Genomic DNA, 25,588 nt, shown 5'->3' with positions numbered 1-25,588 from the left:
CTTCCAGGTCACGTGCCAACAGAAGTCCCAGGTCCAATGGCAGATCCCAGGCCAGGAGGTGGCAGATGGAGCTGCAAAGGTCAGCTGTAATGCCATGGATAGCATGGTGACTACTTACAGAGCAGAAATAACTTGACTTTGAAATTCCCCAGTGGATCCAGGTCTGCCAGACTGAAGAAAGGGTGTTAACTGAGTTCCTGATGGGAAAGTCATCTAGAACCCGGTATCGTGTCAATGAGTTTTTAATGGTATCACTCTTGTAAGTGTACAAAACGCTGCACAACAACATAATAGTTGAGTTCCACTATGAAATCTTCTACAACAAGCTGTACAATGCCCTCTGCAAGCAAACTAAGGTCAGCAACCCATGACAGCCAGAAAGAAAACTCAGCTCTGCCTCCTGCTCCTGGGCTTTCATCATCTCCTTCAAGCAAAAGTAATATTTAAGGGCTCTGTTTCTGTAAGATTCCTTTAAAGTCTCAAGTTCTCAAATCAGAACAGGTCCAGGAAAACATACGTTGTGGTCACCTGTTCTCTAAAAATATGTCAGTACAGAACAGGCAGGGCACCCTGGCAAGTTGTGGTTCCTCGTATTTTATTCTTGGAGACAGAAAAAGTGCATCAATAAATTACGTACGTCAACAGCAGAGCTTCCTCTTAAGTAAGTAAGGACAAGAAGAGAAACACTCTAAACCTGACTCTGACAGTCTATTTATACAAAGACATGGGACCCTCCAGCAATCAACTGTTGTGTAACAAGTCAAGTGGTTGCCTGGAGTTAAGAAATGAAATTGTTAAACAACTGTGATCCAAATTGAATGCCAATTCCCATGTGGGTGCCAGTACGAAGTGCCCTACTTCCAAATAAAGTTTTTTCCTCTTTTTCAATCAACAGCTGAGATAAAATAGAAAAAAGCAAATGTCAACACAAGGAATGATGCAGAATTAACTGAAGTTTGAACTCTGTAATTCAAATAACTTGCAAAACACAGCTAAGCTGAAAAACAGGGCATTTTCTTCAAGGCCTCAGTATTTACCCAGTTTTATCCTGCAGTGTTTGATAACACAGCGTGTCCTCCATGATACACCATTACTAGCCTAATTATTCTGAGGAACCATATATATACACCATTTTGACTTAATTCTGAGGAACCATATATATACACCATTTTGACTTAATTCTGAGGAACCATATATATACACCATTTTGACTTAACGCATAGACACCCTTGAAACAAAGGGATGTTAAAACACACACCTCAGGTTTATCCAGGGCAAAGACATCCACAAAAACAGAAGCTGGGTGAAGCCTAGAGTTATTGACATATATTTGATGTCTTCTTATGTCATTCTTGCCTTCTTACGTAGGAGAATATGTTGTAATTGAAAATGTCTTTTATGTCCTCTCTTATCTCCCTGTATGTTTCACCTACTTTTTCTGTAAACACATCTCCCATTTTTAACCAGAAACACTCAAATTTGGTTTTGGTTGGTTGGTTTTTGTTTATTGTGTGGGTTTGTTGTTGGTTTGGTTTGGTTTGGTTGGGGGCGGGGGGGAGCGTTCAGGGTTTTTTTGTGTTTTGTTTGGAGGTTTTTTTTTGGGGGGGGGCCGGGTGTTTTGTTTTGTTTGTTTTCCTCTCTCCAATGAATCTGACTCCTTCTATGTAGAAATAAGCAAAAGCACTTCTGATTGCACCTCTGCGTCTGTGCCATTTAGATTCAGTTTCCAGTCACCACTGCAAAACTGAAGTTTCCAGAGCCTGGAGTTTCATTCATCATGACAACATTAATCAGCCAAGAAGAGCAAAATATTTTTTGAAATCTGAGGCACAGTGTTCTCCAGAGAACCAGCACACCAAGGAGCATGTGGGGGGTAACAGGTTCCTGGCAGCTATTGTTCCTGAAGAGGCAGGTTGCTGCTTTCTGAACCAGATGGCATCAGGTTTTTTGGTGTTTTAAAAGGTCGTTGTGCTCATTCAAGCACAAAAAGGGTCAGTATTACAGGCTTCAAGTCAGAGACATGAGGTCTATCCACCACCTCACAGAAATTAGAGTAGCTCCCGGCTGAGATGCTCTAGGCTACAAACACACTTGACAATGAGAAAGGAGATGTCTTCTCTGGATTAGTTTTCTTAATCCCATCAGCAGCTGCTTCTCATGCCAAGTCTGAGCTCCCACCAGCTGCCTGCCTTCCACTTGCAGACCTCTCCTTGGCACTAAGAAATAGCACATCCCACACTACGGCTCTGGCTTCTCACCTCCAAAGTCCATCAGACACTTCCTCTGCTTCCCTCCAGTTACTGGAGGGAGCAGGGAAGAAGAAACGGTCTGGCAATACCTCACGAGCAAACTGGTTGCCAGAATACAAGGCTACCACCCTTTCCATGTCTTGTTCCTCCTACCTCTTGCTCAGGCTGTGGGGAAGGATAATGCTGCACTTTCTGATCCTGCACTCACACCAGATTACTTCAAGGCCAGGAACACATTACCTCTCTCTCCTGCCTTAGCACCATACATGAGACATCCATAAAGACAGCTTGTGCCACCTTGTTCCCATGTCATAGCCTCTCTCAGCCACGTAAGATCCCAACAGCAGACCAGAGGAGCAAAGGTGGCAGCAAAGTTCCTATCAGTTGTTTTACTTAAACCACCAAAATCAGTGTAACAGACTTAACAAGACTGTGGCTCAGCCCAGAGAACGTAGATCTCTACCCAAGCCAGAGTGCTGGGGTCCAAACAGCAGGTTCACTTTCCTAAATGGGCTTCAAAACTAACTGTTCAAGAAGCAGTCCACCCAAACGGACGGAAATCTTGGGAGCTGCTGTCCAAGGAAAACTGCAACTTTAATCAGTTAATTGGGCTCATTTCTTTGAATGCCTCAACAAGGGAGTGTAGAGCAGTGACTGCACTGCAGGGGTGGGGACAGGACATACTAGATAGGCAGGACATATCTAATATGTCCTGCAAAACACAGCACCTACCTAGTCTCTGTCATCTCATTTCTTACCCTCCCAAATGAGCACGGCTTCACTCAACATTTGTGACCACTGCAACTTGTCTGTACCACTTAAGTGCTCTCTGCTAGGTATAGATTCAACAACTGCATTAAGTATGTATGTCCAGAACCTGAACAAGACACCGAAGTCAGAGGTGCCCAAGCATTCGGCTCAGAGACATTCCTCCTTTCCAGAAATTCACAGGGCTGTCCTACATGCAGCTCTGCACAGATGCCTTCAACAGAAGAGAAAGCCAAGACCATGAGCAGGGTCCAAGCGAAGATTAGGATTAGCATGGAAATGAGGAGCAAGTGGCTAAATCATGCTGTAAAAGCAGAGATTACTACTCCTGCTCATCTCCACTTGACTGTGCTTCTACAGTGCTCCTGTTGCTCTGAGAAAGGGACAAAGCAGCAAAGAGAGGACTTGCAATAAGAGGGGACATTGAGCAGGCTGGCAGGAATGTGGGGATCTGCTGCAGAAGCCAGGATGGACTCTGCAATTCCTGCCTGTCCTCCTACCTGCTCAGTCCCAGCAGAACCAAGGAAGCATGAGGCCCTCTAGCTGCATCATCACACACATGCTGACATGCATCAGGGTTAGTGAATAGTCTTAAATCCTTTGAGTCACAACAAATATTATTTTTCACAGTGTAGCAGCCTGACTTTTGAAATTCAGAAAACAAACAATCTGGACAATTTAATCTCTGATTTCAGGAGAAATCACAGATTTGGCACATTTCTTCTGAGAAGGTAAATGACTCCTTGAAGCTTTTCTGACACATCTTTTGCACAGCAGTAGAATTTTACTTCACATCCAACATATTAGATGACAGAAATATTTAATTACTCAGGTGTCACTGAAGGCCTGGAAGGACAACTGTCTTTTAATGCTCTTTGTTTCCTCCAAAAGTCAATACTTCTATGTACATTAGGAGACTTTAGTAGCTTGGACATTATTACTGGTTCTTGGTGTCTACCAGGATGTAGAATAAGAGAATAACTTGCATGCAGGGAGAACTTACAGTCATCAAGTTGAACTGTGGCCAGGACCTGCAAATTCCTTGGTCAGATACCCTGAAAATATAAGGCTTCATCTCGTCACAACATGGAGCAGAGGAATTTGGCAGCTCCCTCCTTCCTGCGTGGTGTCCCTAGATCATTACCAGGCCAGAGCTTTGGCGCTTACTCATGCCCTGGAAAACTGCAAGTTCGTGAACTACACCCACAGTTAACGCAATGTGCCATAGTAAATGGATCTTGCTTATCTAGTGCTTCTGGAAGTACCCTGTAATTAGGCAGCCACCAAGTACACTTTGCATACCACAGGTCTCTCAGACTTCACTGTAGCCATGGGAATTATGTTTTGCAATAATTCTAACTCAGTTTTGTCAGTACACCTTACCACATCCCCGCGTCAGACTCTACACGGCACAAGCAAGCTTTTAAACGAGCCATCTCTGCAGACCCCAGCACCTCATAGAAGCGCCATCGGATTTTGCACACTAGTGAACAGACCCTGACCATTTCAGCACAGTAGCAGGTGACTGTCAAGTAGCCTTCCATCCACAAAAGTATCCCAGACATATGACTACAGAATCACAGAATGTTACAGATTGGAAGGGACCTTGAAAGATCATCTAGTCCAATCCCGCTGCCGGAGCAGGAACACCTAGATGAGGTTATACAGAAGGTGTCCAGGTGGGTTTTGAATGTCTCCAGAGAAGGAGACTCCACAACCCCCCTGGGCAGCCTGTTCCAGTGCTCTGGCACCCTCACTGAGAAGAAGTTTCTTCTCAAAGTTAAGTGGAACCTCTTGTGTTTCAGTTTGAACCCATTACCCCTTGTCCTACACCCACTAAAAATAAAATACTAAATGCTCTGCATGGCTGAATCTGCAGCACAATGCAATAGTTATGAAACAGAGCCACATTCTGCTGAAGGACAGTACTCTTCTCAAGAGTATTCCTGCTGAGAGGTATGAGATGCAAAATAACTTCCTGTACATTCAGCCGATGAACAGAGTTCACCTTGGCTTTCTACCAGGTTACATGGGCTTGGCAAAATTCCTTGCAGCAAGCGAGTGAAATTCCTCCAAGGGAATCAGAGATAAACCCAAGCTCTTGAAAGGCTGTACAGTTAGGCATTTGCCAGAATACCTCTACTCCTTCCTCAAAGCAAAAATCCCAGTTGTCAGAAAATGCTGCATTCCTGAGGGTCACTGAGGATGGTCAGAACCCCACAGGAAAACAAACAAACAAACAAAGGTTTAACATTAAATGAATGCAACTGCTTTTCAAAACAGTTTCCCAGTCATAATCTTGGGACTCCCTGCCATGAAGGACTCTTGCCTTTGTAGTAAGGCAGGCACAGTAATTCAACAAAGCACAGTTTGAAATCATCAGCCAACAAAATTTCATCAGAATCAGACAGTCTCTTATGGCACATACATCACTTTTTAAAGTTTACAAAGATTCTTGAGTGTTTGGGCATTTTTGAATTTGAAATTCCACCTTTAAAAACTTACACAACCCTTAGTCTTAGAGTTGCTTTCGTTTTTCATGTCCATGTTTCTTGGCGCTACTCTGGCAACAGCACATATTTTACTACTGAAACATTAACTGCTGGCAATTTCTAACATTCTTCCAGGGAAGTTGAGAATATTATGTGCTGCCTAATGTTCCCAAGGGAGATTTTAAATATTCTGGCTAGCTATATTACTAACACATGAAATAAGCATGGAAAAATATTCCCCTCTGCAACAGCTTACAGAAAAGCTGGAAGAGCGAGATGTGGAGGAAAAAACAAACAAGCAACAAACCAGACTGAAGGTTTGCTAACCCAACATCGAATAAGTCAATACAATTTCAAATGGCAAGTGTTGATACTCTCTAATAATCCCATTACAGCACGAGTCACTCGGCAGTGGTAAACAGAAGCACTCAAAAGTGTTATTACCAAACACACCAATGCTACAGGCAAGGTGAGAAGTTCAACACTTGAGGTGACGGCAGACTACACCAGCAGAATTCAAAGCAGCACGTTTGTGCCAGTGGTAGAATATTTAACTAGTACTATTCAGAGCACTGAGGGTGATTAATCAACAACAAAAGACAACGACAACATCATGTTCAAGACAGAAAATTGCAGATGACATTTTGTCCTCTCAAAGGCTAAAAGTTTTAAGCTAGCTTGAACCCAGTTCTTGTTGAGGTATCAACCTTCTTATAGACAAGACATCTACAAGACACTAAAATGGTTCATGCTATCTTGGATATCGACATTGTTATGATTTTCTTGACTTTACCTGGGTAACTGCTGAATGAGACGCGGCTGGTGCTGGTGTCTGGATCACCTATATTGAAGTTCCAGTGCTTATATATTCTCAGTGTGGCTGCATATGTAAACCAACTGGAATGGGCAAAATATATATTCTCATATCCAGGCAGAATCTGGAAAACAGAAGTAGAAAGATTAATAATTTCAGATCCTATTATACTCTGAATTATTTGTACTTGACAGAAACTGGGAGAACAACTTGTTTTAAGTAGTTTGATTAATGGCATTGTTCAAGAAGAAGCAGATTCTTGTGTTTTTAACTGTGTTCTTAACAATGAATTTCTGAAACCTCTGAATATAAATCTTGTCTATGTGTTGTTTTCAAATAATTAGTTGCTTTTTTTCAAAATGAAACAGCTTAGGGTTTTTTGTGACACCTGTGGGACACATGGAATGTTTTGTTTCCCCGGGTTTCTCTTGAATATTTGTATTTACATATTCAGATCAGCTCTCTGCAAACATATCCAACATTAACTTAGAACGTGCTGTTTCTGTGAAAGTGCCTCTGGGTGACTTTAAAGAATTGAAGTAAATGCAAGGAAATTAATTTTGAAAAGGTAAATATATATTGATAGGCCATATTTTCAAAGTATTTCCCTGCTTCTAAGATTTGTTGTTGGCTCAGAAATCTTTAGCAGTAGGCAAATGAATGCTTCTCAATTTGAGGTGAATATTGTTACTCTGGGATACATGGTGTCTTCATATACTGATTAGATCTGTGATAATTTTAAGTGAAAAACTGAATCACCACCATGATGTATCAGACACTTACTTTAAAAGGTTTTTTTCTGTCATTACCCTCATTGGAAAGCTGTTCCAGAGTATCACTGTTAACACTTAGAAAACATCAGCTACTTGCACACATTTGTTGTTATGCTAGCACTACCTTTTAGTTTAAGTAAACCTCTTCCTCCCTGCCTGTTTGCCCCATGTATTTTATAGACACAACACCCCCTTTCAGACGTCACCTGGCTAGGTGAAGCCAATTACCCTCTCCCAGCCTCTTCTTCATGGTAGTTCCCCATTCCCTAGTCCAGGGGTGTCAAACTCATTTTCACTGGGGGCCACACCAGCATTGCGGTTGCCTTCAAAGGGCTAATCGTAATTTTAGGACTGTATAAATGTAGGAGTAGTTACAAAATTAGTTTGACAGCCCTGCCCTAGTAATTCTAGTAACTCTTCCTTGTCAATCTCCATGGTTTTGGTTTGGTTTGTTTTTTCCCTGCCTTGAAGACAAGTAAAAACAGACCCAAAATCCTATGGAGGCACAAACAACAACTGCGTAAAAGCACACTGATTGACGGAAGTCTCTTTATGCACATACAATGTACACAGGGAAGGCTCCAAAAATGGAGACTCGTGACACGGCAAATCAGCACAGTCACTGGAGATTAAGTTCTTGGCGCTCACCTTGATGAGGGCAGAGCAGTGACCCATATCCCACTGGTATTTCCCATGGCCTCCTGGCTCCACGTTGCACTGCCCACTCCGTGCGGGATACTCAAACAATGCAGGAATGAGGTCCAACAGGTCTCCAACAGCATTCAGAAACTGGACATCAAAGACGCTCAGTGGCTACGGAAAGGGAGGAAAAAGACCACAAGAAGCACTTTCAGACAGAAAAGCATCAGGACAGTCTGAGCTGCTATAATTTTTCTTTTGCTCTCGTAGGAGGCTCTTATGGGGTCTATGAAATACCTGCTCACAAGGTCCAGATGCTCTAACTCAGTGTCAAATTAGGCACTGAGGTATTTTTAAGCATCTGGCCCTTGTAGTGGCATTACCAATGCTAACATTTCTGACAAAAAAAGCAGACCCTAGCAGTAACTTATATAAATTCAGTGTCTCTGCAAACAGCATACCAATCAGTCTGCTGCCACTGTTATGCTGGGATAAAAGTAAGATTTATTTTCTTTTTGGTTTATCCACATGCCTTTGAAGAGCCTCACATTAACAAACGCTCTGGGGAGTTTTCAGATTTTTATAAAGAATGCAATTTAAGACATGAAAAGGAGGAAGCAAATGAGGGAAGCAAGATACGTTAACAATACTAATCAAGTATGGAAGTAGCTGAAGAGAAGAAGTTGGTCAAAAGGCATTTGCTACGCTACATGCTTACAAAAATCCCTTATGGTTAGAGCTAGCCAGGGTTAAACGCACACTGCCTATTGTGCAACACACTCTTCAGAACCTTCTCTTAATTCGCCTCTTCAAAAATACGAGCTTAACAGTGGTTTAACCTCAACCTCCAAAGACTGTTTTCTAAAACTTCCTTGTTCTTGCTTGCACTGTGTCCTTAGTAAAGGCAAGACTTAAGGAAAATAAGTCAGAACGCACATCACTATGGATATGAATAGTAATTTTAGAATGGGACATAATCATATAGCACAGAAACACACTGCTTGCAATATAAATCACTGTCATTAAACCATATAGATGACCTCGCTACAAACCGCAGTAAAGAGGAGTCAAGGACACAGAAAAAGTAAACAGGGCTAAATCCATTTATTTTTTTTTTCCAGAAAGCCGTATTCAGGAATTTGTAATAGGAAAACAAAAATAATGTAAACTCTAGTCTGTATATCTCAGGTGAAGGAATCAAAACTTCCCACAATGCTTACCAAGACAAGTGAGAGAAATAAGCCATTCTCACAACTAAAATCCCACATTGCAGAAGTCCCTAAGAGCAGTTATAGTTTGAGAAGGAAATCCAAAGCAAACTTCAGGTTACATTGCTTAGTTCATCATGTTTTTACTTTAAGGATCCAAACAGTGAGCAGCAAAGGCGACAACTGATAAACATCACGAGATGCATCTTTGGATAGTTTTAAGCAACTCAGCGGTATGAATCATTTACAAACAAGTCCCAACAACTGCTGTCTCATTGGAACCTATATAGAGAGACTTGGAACTGCTTCAGCACAATTTTTCCCCATCCAGGGGCAGTTAAAGGTCTGCAAGCCCACCACGCAATGAGGATAAGCTGGTTTTCAGTGTCCAATTTACAGAGGCATTACTGTACGGCACCACCAGGAGGGGAGCAAAGAGAATCGCACATGAGAATGCTCAGCCAGCCCTGAGACATCTGTTTGGCAGTACATATTCTCCTCCATAAAACCTGCCTTCATTGCAACATATGCAGGTAGCTACACTGATCGTGCTGCAGCATCACCTGGAATTGCCTGTATATTTTTAAGTCTCACATTTCTGTGCTATCTTAAGCTCATTTCAAGTCAAAAATTCAGTAGGAAGCCCATTCAAGCTAGAACAAAGGTGCCAAACAAAGAAGCTATCAGAATTATACGCATAGAAAGGTGGCCAGAGAGCAGGAGGAAAGATCCATGCAAAGAAAGAAGCAAAGGTTATGTAAATTCCTAAGGCTCAACTGGGTGAGATTAGGCTACCAGCCAAAATATCAGAGAAGTAAAAGAGGAACTAGGTTGTTAAGTACCCACTAGGGTTCTGGCTTCTGTTTGCCCTCTTGAGGAAGGAAGCAAATTTTGTTCCAGTTTATTCCAAGAACTCATTGCTCTGCTTGGATAAACCTCGTTTTGCATTTAAGGTTGTCTAATGCTCAGTGACAACAAACAAGCACAGCACAAAAAGGTTCTACAGTCTCAATCAAACAACGCATTCAAACAGAAGACTTTATAGTCTCCACGCAGGCCAAAGCTGGGAATCTCAGGAGTGGCCTGAAGCATCTGCCACAAGGCTGAGAGCCCCAGTTCAGGAATTAACTACAGCTTATTTCCAGGATATACTGAGAAGTTAATCAGTGTCCACCAGCAAGAATTAGACCAAATTAAAAAAATAATAATTAAAAGTGCTTAATATAAGGCATACTAAAAAGTTTTATGATCAGCTTCTCCCATCTCACACAGCAATGTCAGAAAAACTCCTTGCATTCATGGTTTACATTTTGAAGAAGAGTGAATGAATGAGCTAAATGGACAAGTAGAGAGGTGGTATAGCCGTGACAAAAGTCCTGTTGCTAGAATGTGTGGCTCCTCCCCTAGGGTCCTGTCCTGAACAGCAAAAAATCAACCCCCAGATTGAGTTTCATCAGCTATAAGGAGAAATCAACTTAGAAAGGGGAGCAGATATGCAAGAACCAACCTTAAATGCTTGCCTACATGGGACGTTAAAATAGACATCATCCTGTAACAATCGTTTTCCAGTAACTTCCCCATGCGTGAGCATTCTTGGCACAAAATAAGGAAGCAGGAACAGAGAGCTGTCCCAGAATCATTGTGCTACTGTAAAACTCTGACAACCTCCTTATTCAAGGGTAATTTCCCTGTGTAGACAAGCCCTAGATTAATCACAGCATTGGTAGAGCATTAGGCAGATGAAAAGGTTTAATATTCTTTGAGTGCCCCTCCCTCAGAAATTGTCTTGACAAAAGGGTTGGGTTTGTTTACTGGATACAAAATGTTGCTAAACCAGATGGAATAATGTCACACTTTAACAGGAAAATGTATTTAGATTTTGACATCATTCTTAATGATACCTGTAAATATCAAATGCGAAATACAGAAGTTCACAACGTACATTTCCTTCACGCAGGTCTCAATGGAAGCACCTACCTAAAATAGCCCTGCAGGAAACCAAACTTGATGCAAATTTAAAAAAAAAAAGTTTAGAACATTAAACTACAAACCATCTGCTTCATACACATAGGACAAACAAATATGTACTAGTACTACTATCAAACAGTTCAGAGTGCAACTCAATTTTTCCTTCTTAGTCAGGCTCAGTCACTTGTGGCAGACACAACAGTTCTACAGCGTTCAAGTAAAGACGACCTGAAGTTCAGAGTAGAAAAGAAAAATAGAACTTTGAACAACCTGTGTGCACATAATGTAACTCTCATTTAAGCACTCTGTGGAAGCTACCAGCATTGCACAAGACAATGGAACATTGGGTCACTTCACTTGCCTTCCTCAAATAAGTGCACATCAACTAAGCCACCACATATAAAGCTCCAGCTATTTCTAAGTTTGAAAAAGTATCTATCTTGCTGATAAGAAACCTCAACAAATGAAGTCTGTAAGATTAAAGTCAGATTAGCTAGTGGTACAGCTTGTTTCCATTCTCCTGAAAACAGAACATTTTTGTTCGACTTTGCCCAATGCTCAGTGTTGAAATCCACACACTCTGAAAACACAATCCCTTTTCTCCAACTTCGGACCTCTCCTTGTTACCCAACCCCTCAGTGCTCAGGAAAGCACTGTGTCCATGGACAAGCGTTCATGGGGAGCAGGGCGGTGGAGGGCAAGGGGAGACGGTGTGAAAATCTAAGAAACTTGAAATCCATCTCCTTTCTTTCTCTTCCCCATGTCTCTGATTTCTTGGGACTTAGAGGGAAAAGACTTCCCATTCTTTCTTCTGCAGCATTTAGCCTTCTTTTAAGCTCAGGACATGGGGCGGAAACTTCCCCTCTGCACCTAAAGAGCAATTAGAGAGTAACCAGTTGTATTTAGAAGAATGCATAGTTTTTCCAAATAGCAGTTAGAACACAAGGCAACAAAATAGAGCCTGTCACACGTTAGGGTTTTGTTGGTTGGTTTTTTTTGTTTGGCTTTGTTGGGTTTTTTGTTTTGATTTTGTGGGGTTTTTGAAGGGTGGCATTGTTCAAAAGAAAAAACAAAAACACACACACAAGATATACTCAATATTTCTTGCGTTCATTACCACCGTAAATGCAAACTACTGCACTGCAAGAGATCAAAAGATAAACTCATTCTCAGTGGTAATCCTAAGACAATACACATATAGAAATGATTCTTTTTTTAATTAAATTGAAGTATTACCTAGGAAAACATGCAATATGAATGAGATTTGCTTTTAAAAACATATAGAATTTGTCGTGGGGGCTTTCAGTAAGAAGTTTAATTATTTTTAAGGTGAGAAATGAGTAACAGAAATAGTAAATGCTTTTTACTGCAGTTGTTGCCCAAAGATCAAAACAACATTGGATAAATTGAACAAAGTTTAATATTTAGAAATAAGAAAAAAAGCCTCATCTATTACATGAATTTATTTGCCAAACATTCTACTTACTAATAACCCAAGGAACCTTCTTAAAATTCTTGTAATACATACTGCAAGAGCAGAGCTTAAAACAGCCTCTTTGAAGGGCAGGTTGTTCTTTACTCACAAAGAAGAAGGAAGATAGTGTTGCTCTTCTCAGAGGGGTTTGTGTGTGTTTTGTTTGTTAGTTTGTTTTTGGTGTTTTCGGGTTTTTTTTGCTTGGTGGTTTTTTGGGTTTGTGTTTTGTTTGTTTGGGTTGGGTGTTTTGTTGGTTGGTTTTGGTTTTTTATCTACCAACAGTTAACAGATGCTGGGTTGATTCTCAGGTAAGTGGATGTGTCAAAGGTAGAATATTCATCAGTAACATTGCATCTGCATCTGTTTTTATTGTCCATATAAGCAATCATCTTCTAGCTTTTCATTTCCTGAAGGGGTCCTAACAGCAGCAAATACATACACTAATAGCACTGTTGTAGCCTAGCCTACCAAAAGTATTTTCAAAGTAGCATGGTATCCAACAAAGTGAATTGCACTACTTTTGCAGAGCTGTCATGTTGATGCCAAGGAAAACCAAAATGTAGGTGCAAAAGCAGTTTTCCAAATTGCACTCAAAGGTAAGAGACTGACATTAATTTATTTGGTCTGGCAAACAGAGGAAACTGCAGCACCACCTCAAGTGAGAAATACAGACACAGGGAAATAGTTTGCTTTTAATAAAAAAGCATGGAACCCTACATAGGCGATAATGCCAAAAGCTAAAATTGTGAATGGCATAGGGAGGAGTCAAAATAAAACCCACCATCTGTTCCAGGCACATTTGGGAAAAGAATTACATATATCCACTGCATATAACTAAAAAACAGAGTATACATATTTCAAACTGAACCACATATTTGAACTTTCACTAAATGCACCGTTTTATATAGGTATGCTGATGATATATTGGAAAAGAAGATTAATAATGACTCTCTCTTTAGAGGTCAGTGCTTTTTAATATCAAACACACAGTTAAATAAGTAAGTATCAGGGAATACATGTTGCAGGTAGGACATACCTATTATGAAGAAATAGCTCAGGCACAAACTAGCACTTTCCCCTCCCCTCTCTGAATCTAAAGGATTCTGAAGTAACCAAAAGAACTGATGAGCTTTGCAGGGCTCTTCAGATACAGGTGTTATGAAAGGGAATTAATAAGTTCTTTTCCTAGAAAGTCAAGGTCTCTTAGTATCTTTCTTATAACTCAGACCCATCAGGATGGATCTTTCCATTATTCTGAACAGTCTTTTTAGTCTGAGCCGATTCCCCATTCATGAAAGCCTGAGAGCAAGTTCTAATGCAAGAAAGAGGTGTGCATGCAACTAAAATCTAACTATTTTTTATTTAGCCCTCCCAACTTCTCTAAATTCTTGATATGGTTAAACCAAGACAAAAGGGGTCAACTACAATTACTCAAGTCCTCCCTCTCACATTGAGAAACCTATTAGACATTAGACATAAGGACAGCATTGTAATTACAATAGCTTTACTGGAGTTAATGGAGCTCTGCTATTGCATACAAGCTGATGATCTGGAACACAATTCTAATTGAATTTAAAAAAAACCAAACCCACACACATATCCTATTTGGCCTGCCACAGCACTGACCATGTATTTTGTAATGGTAGACTTCAGAAAATTAGAACACATTTAGCAATATAAAATATACTCCAAAATACAGTCTTTTTAGATTTGAAATCTGATGCTTGGAAATAAGAATGAAAGCTTTAATTCACTCCCGATCTGCTGATTCATGCTGTTGTAGCTACACTTTGTACCTAGAGTGTCACTTGCTCAATAACAGATGTAAAGTGACAACAGCAAGCACTTCAGAAGTGTCTGTCCTTCCAACATTCACACATGGCTACAAAAGCCATTCCCAATCTAATCAGCACATGAGCGCCCAGGGTTCCAAGTCCAGTGCAAATGATCTGCGGTAACATGACCCAAGTGCTCAGTCACATTATCTACTTCAAACTGCCACTGAAGGTTTTATAGAATGGCATGCAGAATGAGTACTTGCCACTAATTATCTTTTGTTTAATATCAGATTCCCTTCTCCCATCTTTGTCTGCTGACATCCCATCCCCAGCTACTGAAAAAGACATGCAGTAATCTTACTGTTTGTTTCTGTAGTTTAGCCCACTCGAGGGCTCCCATGTACAGACCATCCAACTGTGCAATAATATAGCCAGCATGCCTCCAAAAGGGATCATCCTTATTATTTCTGATTTGTTGTCTTGTCCATTGATCTTGTTTCCTGCAGAGGAACAAACAGGTTGGGGTTTTCTTGTTTTTGTTTTAGAGTATAATTGATAATGCAAGGAAGGGGCAAACGTATTATGACCCAGATGAACCAACCTTCCTACTGTTTTGAGGCAAATAATGTTTTGGAAATCCTGTAGACATAAATGTTATATCCTCTGGGTGTTTTTGTTCAGATCCATGCAACATACCCTACAGCAGTATGCCTCTACCAGACTTCAATATCAAAGAAATAGTTGGACTCCACCTCTGTGGGTTACTCTGCTACATCAGATAAAGCATCCCCTTATGGTCAGTAAAGGGAAACAAGCATTTGACAGGTCAGATGAACCATTCCCTTGTAAATCCCTGTTTAAGAATAAAACAGACTGACCTTTGAAGAGCCTATTTCTCTTCCTTACTTTCCCGTGCAATGAAGGTGCGCTGCTGTTGCTGCTCAAACACTGCGTAAGGACTAGTGCTATCCTCCTCCTCTGAGGAAAAGGTGAGAAGCCAAACACAACCATTCCACGTGCCAAAACCAGTCAAGAGGTTCCTATCTAAATAGCCCAAGTTTAGAGTAGGAGGCAACACAAGCTGAACAGACTCTGTTGGCAAGAGCAGCCAACATTAAAAGGATCTCCCAGAGTTCCCTCCTTTGCTGTGCGCAAAGGGTCATAGAAGAACCACAGGTGTTAGGACCAGATTCCAGCCTCTTCCAGCCTCCTGTATCTATCCATCCAGCAGCAAAAAAAAGGGAGAGAATGAACCTGGCAAGGAAGTAAACTCTTCCAGCAGTCTGTCGGTGACAAAACCAGCCAGACTTAGCTTTCTGGAAGTAACAAGATGCAAGAAGTCAGAGGAAGTGGGGATATGACCAGGGCATTTGGGGCTAAAGATTTTCAGGACAATGCCAGCAGCCCATGCAAGAGTCCAGGACCTAGGCAACAGAAAACAATACAAGGCCACCCAGTATTTCCCCCAACAAAGCATCTTGGGGGATACAGCTGCTACACTGAGTCGTTCTGGAAAAAACAAAACAAAACAGAACCATACTCATTGATACAGTAGCTAGCCCGTTTTTCTCCCAAGGAGGACGACAATGCAGAAGAATGATAGTAAGGGAACACTAAGATTTTCTTTTCTCTTCTTTTTGGATAAGCTAAACCAAATCAACTTTGTACATGCATACCAAAACCAGAACTAGTCAGATACATAATCCCTTGTGGAAAGCACAAGACAAGGGAAAGATTGAAAAAATAGTCTCCAGAAATGACTAAAGTTTCACATCAGTATTTGTAATGGAAGAAAACATAAGTCTAAGCAGATTTAAATAAGTGGTAATCACAGCTGAATTTCCCAGTATCTGGCCTGGTTCTCCTCCCACTTGTAGCTTCCTACCAGCGTAGCTGCATTATTTGAGCAGAATTACTTTTTATTTATACAGCTGAAGAGAAAAGGGATCAGGACTTTTGTCATTAGAGCAGGATTTATGTCAGTGGTAGAATAAACAAAATGCTAACCTAACAGCAGAAGGAAAGGATACACAGTGCAAAAATATTAAGGTACCAAGAGACCACACTGTTCAGTGTAACATCCAAAATACCAGCTTTTTAGAAAAGGATTTTGACTAGAATGACATTCAGAATTCATTGGCATTATCCACACCCCTTTGGAGCCATGGTTTTAAACATTTCTTGGAAAGAATCAGAATTAAGGAAAGGCATATGCCCTTCTTCATGTATATTTAGAAGGTTTTTTATGCTAATGGAATTCAAAAGGAAAGGAAGCATATATTTTCTTTAGTCCATAAGGAAGAGAATAAAAAACCCTTGAAAATTCTGTCACACTCTAACCCCAAGTCTTGAGTAATTTCTTTTCGTATCACTAAATACATACGCCATAAAATTCTGAACTCCACTTCGAACTGCAGGATTCTTAATTAACTGTGGATACATATTTGCAGCATGGTCATACATGTGCCTGAAAGAACAAGAGTAGAAGAAGTTATTTGTTTGCATCTTCCATTCCTTTTGCTTATCAAATCACTGGTGAACAAGCACCGATAGACAAGCACTACAGTCCACAGAGTAAGCTTTTCTGAATCACAGAAATTACTTCATATCTTTATTGCCTGACAAGCAGCAAAGGTAACAGAAATGGATTGTTGAAATTTAACATAAATGACCCTGCTAACACCTGCTCAAACTGCTGCACAATGGAAAAAGAAGCAAGAATGAAATTGAACTACTCCATGGCAAAACTTCACATTCAGGGAATATTTGTAGGCCAGAAGCATCTTGGAAGCCTTATTAACATTAATTTAAATCACAACAAAAATAATTTACTGGAGAGCTGTTCTATTTGCAACCAAGAAAACAGAGGTGAGGAGAATATAATTTCAGCCTGTAATCTAGCAGGTTTTACTTACTATTAACCCTACTGATTGAGCTAAATCTCTCTATTTTAAAGCTCGTATGCATTGATCCTACATGTTCCCATAGTAATTCCTACTCTTGCCAGCCATAAACAGATTCAGCTTCATCAAGACCAAAATTATTGTGATTTTTTAATTCAGTTGGCTGCTTCATCCCCATCAACTAATAGAAACAAAACTTGTGAGGCTTTTTTTTGGTTGGTCGATTGGCTGCTTTTTGATTATTTTGTTGAAGTGAAAGACTTTACATTTCAAGATGAAATCAACCGCCAAAAATTGCTCAGGAGCCCAAATGTTAAAAAAATCATCCTTCTGTTTTAGGTCAAAAATTTAACTGTCTCATCCAAGCCAGAACCAAACTTTTGGATTTTCTCATTCTCCATAATTTGGGTCAAACTTAAGCACCTTTCTTTTTTTAAGCCAGTAAAAAAAAAATGGTTGGAGGGTAGTCAGGGATGAATATTTAGTTCTGGGTGGAAATCAGCAGAAAACTATTTCAGTGAGGTCCAGAGTTGGTAGAACTACATCAGTCATTAGTAAAATTAGCTCCTACGAAGTGCTGAGAGAAAGAAAACAGACTAAGAAACAGATACCAGCCTCAAGGAAAGTACATGCCAGCAGGACAGATTTCCCTGCATTAAAAAGTCATGAGGGCAACTTCCTCTGAGAGGGATGCAGACGGGAGCTCTTCCCATTTCCCCTCACAGCATAATTTGAGAACACAGCCCGAGATGACTGAATGGTTTGCTGATAATTGGAGAATCATCCAACAACCTTCTCCCCTCTCTTTCTGTCCCCTACCCCATTTCCAGCTGTTTAAGTACTGGGACCCTGTACAGCCTGACCCTGCTGCCTTAGCTCTGCTACCATTCTGACTACCAAATCTAATTGTCAGCACACATTGAGCCAAAACACTAACCCAGCAAAAAAAAAAGGGAATAAATTTTTCTGGCAGTTTGTAGTTTGAATCAGGTTGTTACACAGACAGACAAGCAACAGAGGTAGTGCATGAAGGCAGCTCTACAGTATTTCTAAATGGACTGATGCATGAAAGGGCAGACACAAGTTGGGGGTTTGATCTGTGGAGGGAGGTGCTGAGGCACAAGGGGAACATTCAGCAGCTTCACACCATTACACCTTTCACAATACTGCAGCCATAGTATCAGTTTTAGCTCTAGAGTTTCCTTCTCCTGTTGAACACAAGACTACATGCTATAATCATAACCTACTCTGAAGAGGACAAGAAAGCTGAAGAGACAGATCAATATTCTCCACTGCTGCAGTCACAAAGAATTTGGCAAATAAAAATCTGAAGTAATTTTAGGAAGGAAATTATAGAGTAACACACTCCATACTGCAAGTCAGAGCTGTCATGGCACTGGAGAAGAGGAGCAACTGGCATGAGACCATCCCATCCATCTGGCAGACGGTCTTTTGAGAACCAGATAAGGAGGATAAAAGTAGCCAGGATACTACTGTAATCACTACCTAGGGCAGGACACATGGCCAGGCTTCCACATTCAACCATCAGTTCTACTCTCTTCATTTTGCACTCCAAAGTTATGCAACACAAGGCAGATTTTACACTTGTAGTATCTTTAAGCTGTGACGCCTAATATAGAGACTGGGTTAGTTCAGAATCAGTGGACTGAAAACAGCCTCTTTAATGGCCTTCCTTCTTGTATATGCTAACAGAGGACACACAATTCCTGGAACTGATTTTTCTTTTTTAAATGCCCAAGGTTGAGAATTTTTCCCCTAGTAGCCCTGTTGTTTGGGGTTTTTTTGGGGGTCGTTTTTTTTTTTTTTGGCTTTGTTGTTTGGTTCGTGGGGCTTTTTGTTTTTGTTGGAGTTTTGATTGGGTTTTGTTTGGTTGGTTTTTGTGGGTTTTCTTTTTTGCTTTAACAAAGCTCCTATGTACGTGGCTTGCATGTTTTTGTAAGGGTATTATCCTCTGAAGTAAATTGGATCATTATAGTAAGGTAAGGCTTTGCAACTGTATCTAAGGCCAAAAGCAAGGCAATTACAAAGCTGGGACAAGAATTCAAAGTCTAAAACCAGCAAAGTAAAGCCCTGCTGCTTCAAGTTAGAGAGGAAGATGACAGGACTCAGGTCAGCTGAGGTTGTATCAGGAAAAAAAAAGTACAATTAATGTTGCATCAAATTTAAATACTGCTCTTAGGCACCTGGCATGCTCCAATTGGAACTGATTAAAAGTATGTGCTTAATGTCACGGATTTGGATGAGCTCTGCCATTCCCCAAGTAAAGCAAGGCCTCATTAGCACTTGTGTTTGTAATGGGGGAAAATAATTCATACGCAAGAAAACCGCAGCAAACATGTTTGGCTGGATGATAGGACTGGACCTTACAGAGACTGGTGATAAAAACAAATGTCTGACCTCCAGACACTACAGACTCGAACTAGATTTATTCCACCCCTAACTACATGTTTTCAAAATAAACAGCTACTATCTAAATCAGGTGACGACACTAGAAAGATGAATCATGCCCTAGCAAAGGCCTGTGTTTCTACCCTTACTGGTAAACGGGTCTGACTAACTTAGTTTTTTCTTTTTCCTGCCACAGACCTATATAGCTGGGGCTGAGATTAATTCTTCCCTGGTAATCTGAAACAAGACAGTCCCAGCATGTTTCTTTTTCTTTTTTTAATCTGGTTATCTTACATTCTGCTTAGGTTCCTACTAAGGACAAAGCATACACTTTTAGGAGAGTATTTTGTCACCCTTTTGCTTTCATTATGAGGTCTAACTGTGTCTAGAAACCCTCCTTCATGACCTAAGTGTAACGTAAGAATTGAGCTAGCTGAGAATTCCTGGAGATCTCCAAACTGCAGGCACTGTGAAGCTGAAGGTTCTGCTCGTCAGACAGCTTCTGCAGGAACCTGTATTTTAGCTTAGGATCAGGCTTGCATCATACCTTCCCAAGAGTGAATCACATCACAGCTCCTCCTGGTAGGACTTCAGGGTTTCTACAAAGGGCCACCTTGGGTCGTAGCTACTTCATGGAATCGTTGCCACAAACAGATGCAAGACAGCTAGCGACCTTGGAGATGTCCAGGATACACGTAGCAATGTGCTAGAGGGCCCTTCAATTACCAGGCACACCCAGTGTATTCATGCTGGGGGCCATGGCTGAGCCACCCTAGGTGGTGCTTGGACAGCCAAGTCACACAAGCATCTTTGCTCCAGTAGCTAAGTGGCTGTTGATGCAAACAAAGCCTTCACCACAGCCAAACACCTTGTTAGACTTTTCCTTGTTGTCACCAAGTTTTTAGAAAAGAAGGTTAGGCTGTGTGCAGCTGCTGTGGGCACTGATATCTGCAAAAGCAGAATGAGAGTGTTGGAGACACCTTCTCATAAAAGAAGTCACACTGGTGCTGGAGAGCTTCCCTGCAGACAGGCTGAATGTGCCAGGCAGCCTGATGGGAACAGAGTCACAGATTGGGAAAGACTGTTTCCTGGTTTTACTTCAGAAGACTTGTGTAATTGTCCCAAAGAAATAACATCTGCCTGCATGTTAATTAGGATTCTGTGAATATCTAGGCAAGATAAAGAAAGAGAAATGGAGCTCTGAGAACAATCTTAACATCTGCAAACTTAGCGAATTCTCACTACTCCTGTGGTTCTGTAAATTGCAAACACACTGTAAAGAGGATTCATTGGTTGCAGTTTGCTGAATAAAAAAAACCACCAAGGTCATAAAGCTAAAACCTGAAGTCATAGGTTCTCAGTCTTCTCAAGGGTCAGGGGAGTACATCACTAATTCATCTCTGCTCCTCAGCTGGAGCATTTTCAATAGATATTCTTAGCTTCAAAGAGAAACCCTCTTTATCTGGAATAGCTTTTTGAGACCTGACAGAAAAAAAACCTTATATTCCTAACTCCCAGTGAGAAATATGTTTCTACTGCTGGTACAGATGTACAATGGGGCAAAGACATACCAAAATTCAGATAGTAAGTATAGTATTTGATAGTCATTTTAATATGACGGTAAGCATCTTCAGGTTTTGCACTGTGAGAATTTCTCATGGGATTTCCTCCAAAAGTTTCCTCAGAAAAGAAAGACTTTGGCTTCTTCCATTTTTGCATCTTAACCCACTCTCACATTTAAACTCCTTTAAAACAGGCGAGTTTCCCACTTTGCTTAAGAGCCAAAGTTTCAAACTCCTCTTTTCCACATCAGTACAAACCCTCAGCTTCACTCCTGCAGATTTTAAGATCTCCGTTCATCACTGTTTCTGCTATATCCACTTCCCTACAAAGGGCCACTCAGTGCTGAAGCTGGAAGCCCTACAGTAACAACAGCTGGGGCTAAGAACCAGCCTCAGTAAGCACCTGCCCTAGAGAAGGCAAAGGCCTTGAGCAGAATAACTGGTACCTTCGCTTCTGTGAATCTTCACTTAACACCCCTGGAAAAAACAAAGGGGAAAAACTCCCTCCTCTAAATATAAACATAGACTAAGACATCAGATAAAGTCCCTACAGACACTGTTTAACATTCAAATCCTGTTTATAGGAATGAGCATATACTTAAGTTTGTTTAAAAGACAGCTAAGAAGACTTATAAATCTACTGTGGAGGCAGCAGAGGAACAGGGTGTAAGATGTTGCTAACAGAACATTACTTGTCATCTAATTGGACTTAGTATGGATTGCACTCTCTATGTAGTACAACAAAGCTTAAACTTAATCACTTAGAGATGAGTACACCTAGGTAAAGCCTTAATGAGAAAAATCTGTTGAGCAATACCCGATTTTAACAATACTCTAAATGTAATGCTAGGATCCCCCATATCCATATGTAGTTTACATCAACTGACTGAATAGTGCATTACAGTAACCTCTCCTACCAAATAATCCAACAATAGATGTCCAGATCTCTCAAGCACTTTATTTCCTTTCCTGCCTGAAGTACAGGTAGTACGCTCAGAACTCTATTATTCTTTTGCTCTTTCTCTCCTAAGTGTTTTGTTATTGACAAATACTACATTTTTTAACTTCCTTTATACTCTCCAGAGACCTAGCTGCCTCTCCAGCAAAGTCTAGTAGAGAGTCACATTAACATATCATATGATCAGAGGACTATCCATAAATTTTAACTGATCTTAAAATGTCTTATTAATTACATTAATATCATCTCATCCAGCAGCCACACCTGACAATTGTTCAGCAGACAACCTTCCCTTGCTGACCTGCTCAAGGCAGCCTATGGGTATTTATTTTAGCATTCCAGAAGCAAAGCTGGTGAAATCAAATACATATCACCGTATCCACCACAAGCACCTCCCAACTATTCTCCAGCCACGCATCAGAATTTGGGAATTTTTCTTTTCCTATGACTAAGTTGATAAAGATGGGATTTGTATGTCTTGTTCTATATCACTACCTATAGCCTATCAGTTAGTAGGTTGCGGTGCCATTCTGTCTTCCAACTTAGTCAATGAAAGCACAGGGGTTGGTTTGGAGTGGTTTATTTTTTTGGTTGGTTTTTTTTGTTTGTTTCAGAAAAAAAACTGCTCTGGATTCATAACAAGTACAAAACTCTGACAGTTTTCACAGATGTGCATTGCGGGAGAGATCCAGACCCTCATCTTTCCTTCAAAGGGCCTTCAGGAACACACAGACTCCTCTAGACACACACACCAGTCTGCCTTCAGGCCTATCAGTATTTTTTTAAATTTGTCCAAGAGAGATTAAACTCCCCATGCTGTGAAGTTTCAGTATCTGCTCCACAGCAGTTTCTTGACAGTACTTGAAGAAAAAGGTCCTTAAAGAAGCCCTGCAGCCCTTGCTAGCAACATTTCTCCCCACCTGATCTGCTGTCAATTGTCTCATCTGTTGTCAGTCAGTCACTTAACTATAGGCTGGAGAGACAGCTATTCTTTCTGCTACCCCTTTTGTAATTATTTACAACATAGGGTTATGCACTTCCTTATATACACACTATTCTGTGATTACATTACTTAATCAGTACTATAGATATAATAGTCATCTATCTCACCAAGGTGTGCACAAAGCCTGTGGGATGAGGAGAGGGAACATCTTGATCCCATAATGAAGGTGCTACACTTCGTACCTGCTACTAATTAAAAGAACAGCACACAACTACAAAATGTATGGTTAGTTTAAATGGATGGGAATTAAGAGAAAGGGGAGAAAAACAAACAACTCACAAGTATACAGAAATCCACTGGAAGTGTCAAAAGTTGAGTTGCTTCCTGAGGTACTTACGGAGCTGTGAGATAGCCTTCCAAGAAGCCAGCCGCATACATGATATCTTCATTGCTTAAGGTCTGACTCCCATAGCCTGCTCTGATCTCCAGAACTCCCCAACCTGTTGTCTGTATAGTGTTGTTGTAGAAGCCATAGGCATCTCCGCTCCTGTCCAGTATATTTCTGACCTGAAGTGCTTTTTCAGCTTTACTCCAGTACACAGTTGCATAGCGGATTTCTATGGTGGAGAAGAAAGGGAGCAAGGAAAAACAAACAAATGTGAGTACGTATTTCCTATCTAATACCGAAATGTCAAGACAATATTTTAGCAATTTAAGAATTTAAATTAAATTTAAATTAAATTAATAAATAAAACTATTAATAATAAATAAAGAAAATAAATGAAATTAATAATTTAATTTGACAGCTTTCCATCAGGTTTAGTTCTGCTATGGACAGCAACACTATTGCTAACATACTAAGAAGTGGCATGAGAACTAACTGAACTGGAGTTTTGCCAAGACAAAAGCTTACAGCTAAATATTCTCATGTTACTCTTCTGAAAATTACCTACAGCTCTTTCAGTTCACAGCTCCAACATGGCAGCATCTTGACATGAAATTCGGAAAAGTATTTCCTTATCTGGCCCAGAAGAAAATCTATCCAAAACTTACTGAAAGTAATTCTAGAAGACAGCACGCCTTAGCAACTGCAAAGGATTATAAGCTACTGTTGACTTTGTTTTCCACCTAAAGACTCAAAAGGCTACAAAAGTTTTCCCAAATGTCTTTCTGGGCAACTAATCCTGGAAGTGGCATTACCCAACAGGAGCACTAGAACTCAGCGGATCACAAGCTTAAAGACAAAAGCACCACAGGTATGCAATCCTTTATAAAACACACAATCCCTATCACCCAGCTGGAATAGAATGGATCCCAAGTGCGAAATAAATGGGAAGGAATGGCACTGGGCTGCTCAGAGTTCTGCTTGGACTGCTGCTTAAAAAACATTCTTCATTAGTTTAGTTTTAATCCTGCTAAGCTGAAGAACAAAGAGCAAAGTAAACTGCCTTCCAAAAAACCCTACAACTCTAATTCAACCCTCTCTAAGAGAGGACATGATTACATCACATCTCTGTTCATGAGTGATCAAATCACTACTATGGTACTGCAAGTGAAAAGAGTTCAAAAACCGTGAGTCAGAATTCCCAGAATTATTGGAAAAATATTAAGGAATGAGCTCATAAACACTTAGAACTACTGAGAAATCAGCAATGTTTTTATTCCCCTGACCCTTCTCCAGTGTGTGGCAACAAGTCCTGCCAGTTTATAGCCAGAAATTACAATTTGGTTACTCCTCACAACAATTTCTTTTGTACATCATGCCTATCACAGCTGCAAAATAGAGACATAGATCTAATTCTGGATGATCTCTCACAAAATACTTAGTACGCTTGCAATGATAATGGAACCATAAAAAAGGCAATATAATGCCAGCACAACACCTAATGCTCTTCAAAAAGCTGTAAGCAAAATGTTTGTGATTAAGCAGCAACTTTGATTTCAAATTAAGTGCACCCATTTTATTTAGTACTCCAAGACATAACATAAGCTATTTTTATGAAGAGACAGGACATATTAGAATAAAAAAGCAAAAATATTTTCCAAGAACAGAACTCTTTTTCCAACTAATCACTTTTTGACATAGCAGTTACTCAGTTGCTTTAAGTCAGTTCTCATCCATTTTACCAGACTGTTGAATAATCTGTGTCATTCAATAGCCAGAAAGCTGTTGTCTCCCAGTGTTCAAGCAAGCATAGCTAAAACTTTTTCTTACTGAGAATCACAGAATGGCTGAGGTTGGAAGGTACCTCCAGAGGTCATCTTGTCCACCTCTCTGCTCAAGCAAGGTCACCTAGATCAAGTTCCCCAGGATCATGTCCAGACAGCTTTTAAGTATCTTCAAGGATAGAGATTTTTACAACCTCTCTGGGCAACCTGTACCAGTGGTTGCTCAGCCTCATAGTAAAAAAGTATGTACTGATGTTCAAAGCGAACATCCTGTGTTTCAGTTTGTGCCCATTGCCCCTGGTCCTGTCACTGGACACCACTGAGAAGAACCTGGCTCCATCTTCTTTACATCCTCCCTTCAGCTTTTTTTAGACATTTACATTTTAGACATTTGCACCTTCTCCAGGTAGAACAGTCCCAGCTCTTTCAGCCATTCCTCAAGTCAGAGGTGCTCCAGTCCCTCAATGGCCTTTGTAGTCCT

General features: G+C 40.5%; 2 protein-coding genes across 2 annotated transcripts in view; one reads left to right on the top strand and one right to left on the bottom strand.

Annotated features, from left to right (window-relative positions):
- ATF7IP (activating transcription factor 7 interacting protein) overlaps nt 1–25,588 on the top strand; it is a 367,200-nt gene that overhangs the window by 122,533 nt on the left and 219,079 nt on the right. The gene's annotated exons all lie outside the window — the stretch shown is intronic.
- The window catches only part of PLBD1 (phospholipase B domain containing 1), a gene marked incomplete at both ends in the record, with an annotated part of 39,613 nt that overhangs the window by 7,074 nt on the left and 6,951 nt on the right, over nt 1–25,588 (bottom strand). Inside the window, 5 exons of the mRNA XM_080363279.1 lie at nt 6,303–6,447; nt 7,745–7,909; nt 14,525–14,663; nt 16,547–16,630; nt 23,336–23,555. Of these exons, the coding sequence (XP_080219405.1) occupies nt 6,303–6,447; nt 7,745–7,909; nt 14,525–14,663; nt 16,547–16,630; nt 23,336–23,555 (753 nt within the window). The remainder of the gene's footprint in view (nt 1–6,302; nt 6,448–7,744; nt 7,910–14,524; nt 14,664–16,546; nt 16,631–23,335; nt 23,556–25,588) is intronic.

This window comes from Nesoenas mayeri (genome assembly GCF_963082525.1).
Source record: "Nesoenas mayeri genome assembly, chromosome: 1".
In the NCBI taxonomy this organism is placed as follows: domain Eukaryota; kingdom Metazoa; phylum Chordata; class Aves; order Columbiformes; family Columbidae; genus Nesoenas; species Nesoenas mayeri.
The sequence above is the reverse complement of the archived record's forward strand: the minus strand, read 5'-3'. Positions and strand labels throughout refer to the sequence as shown.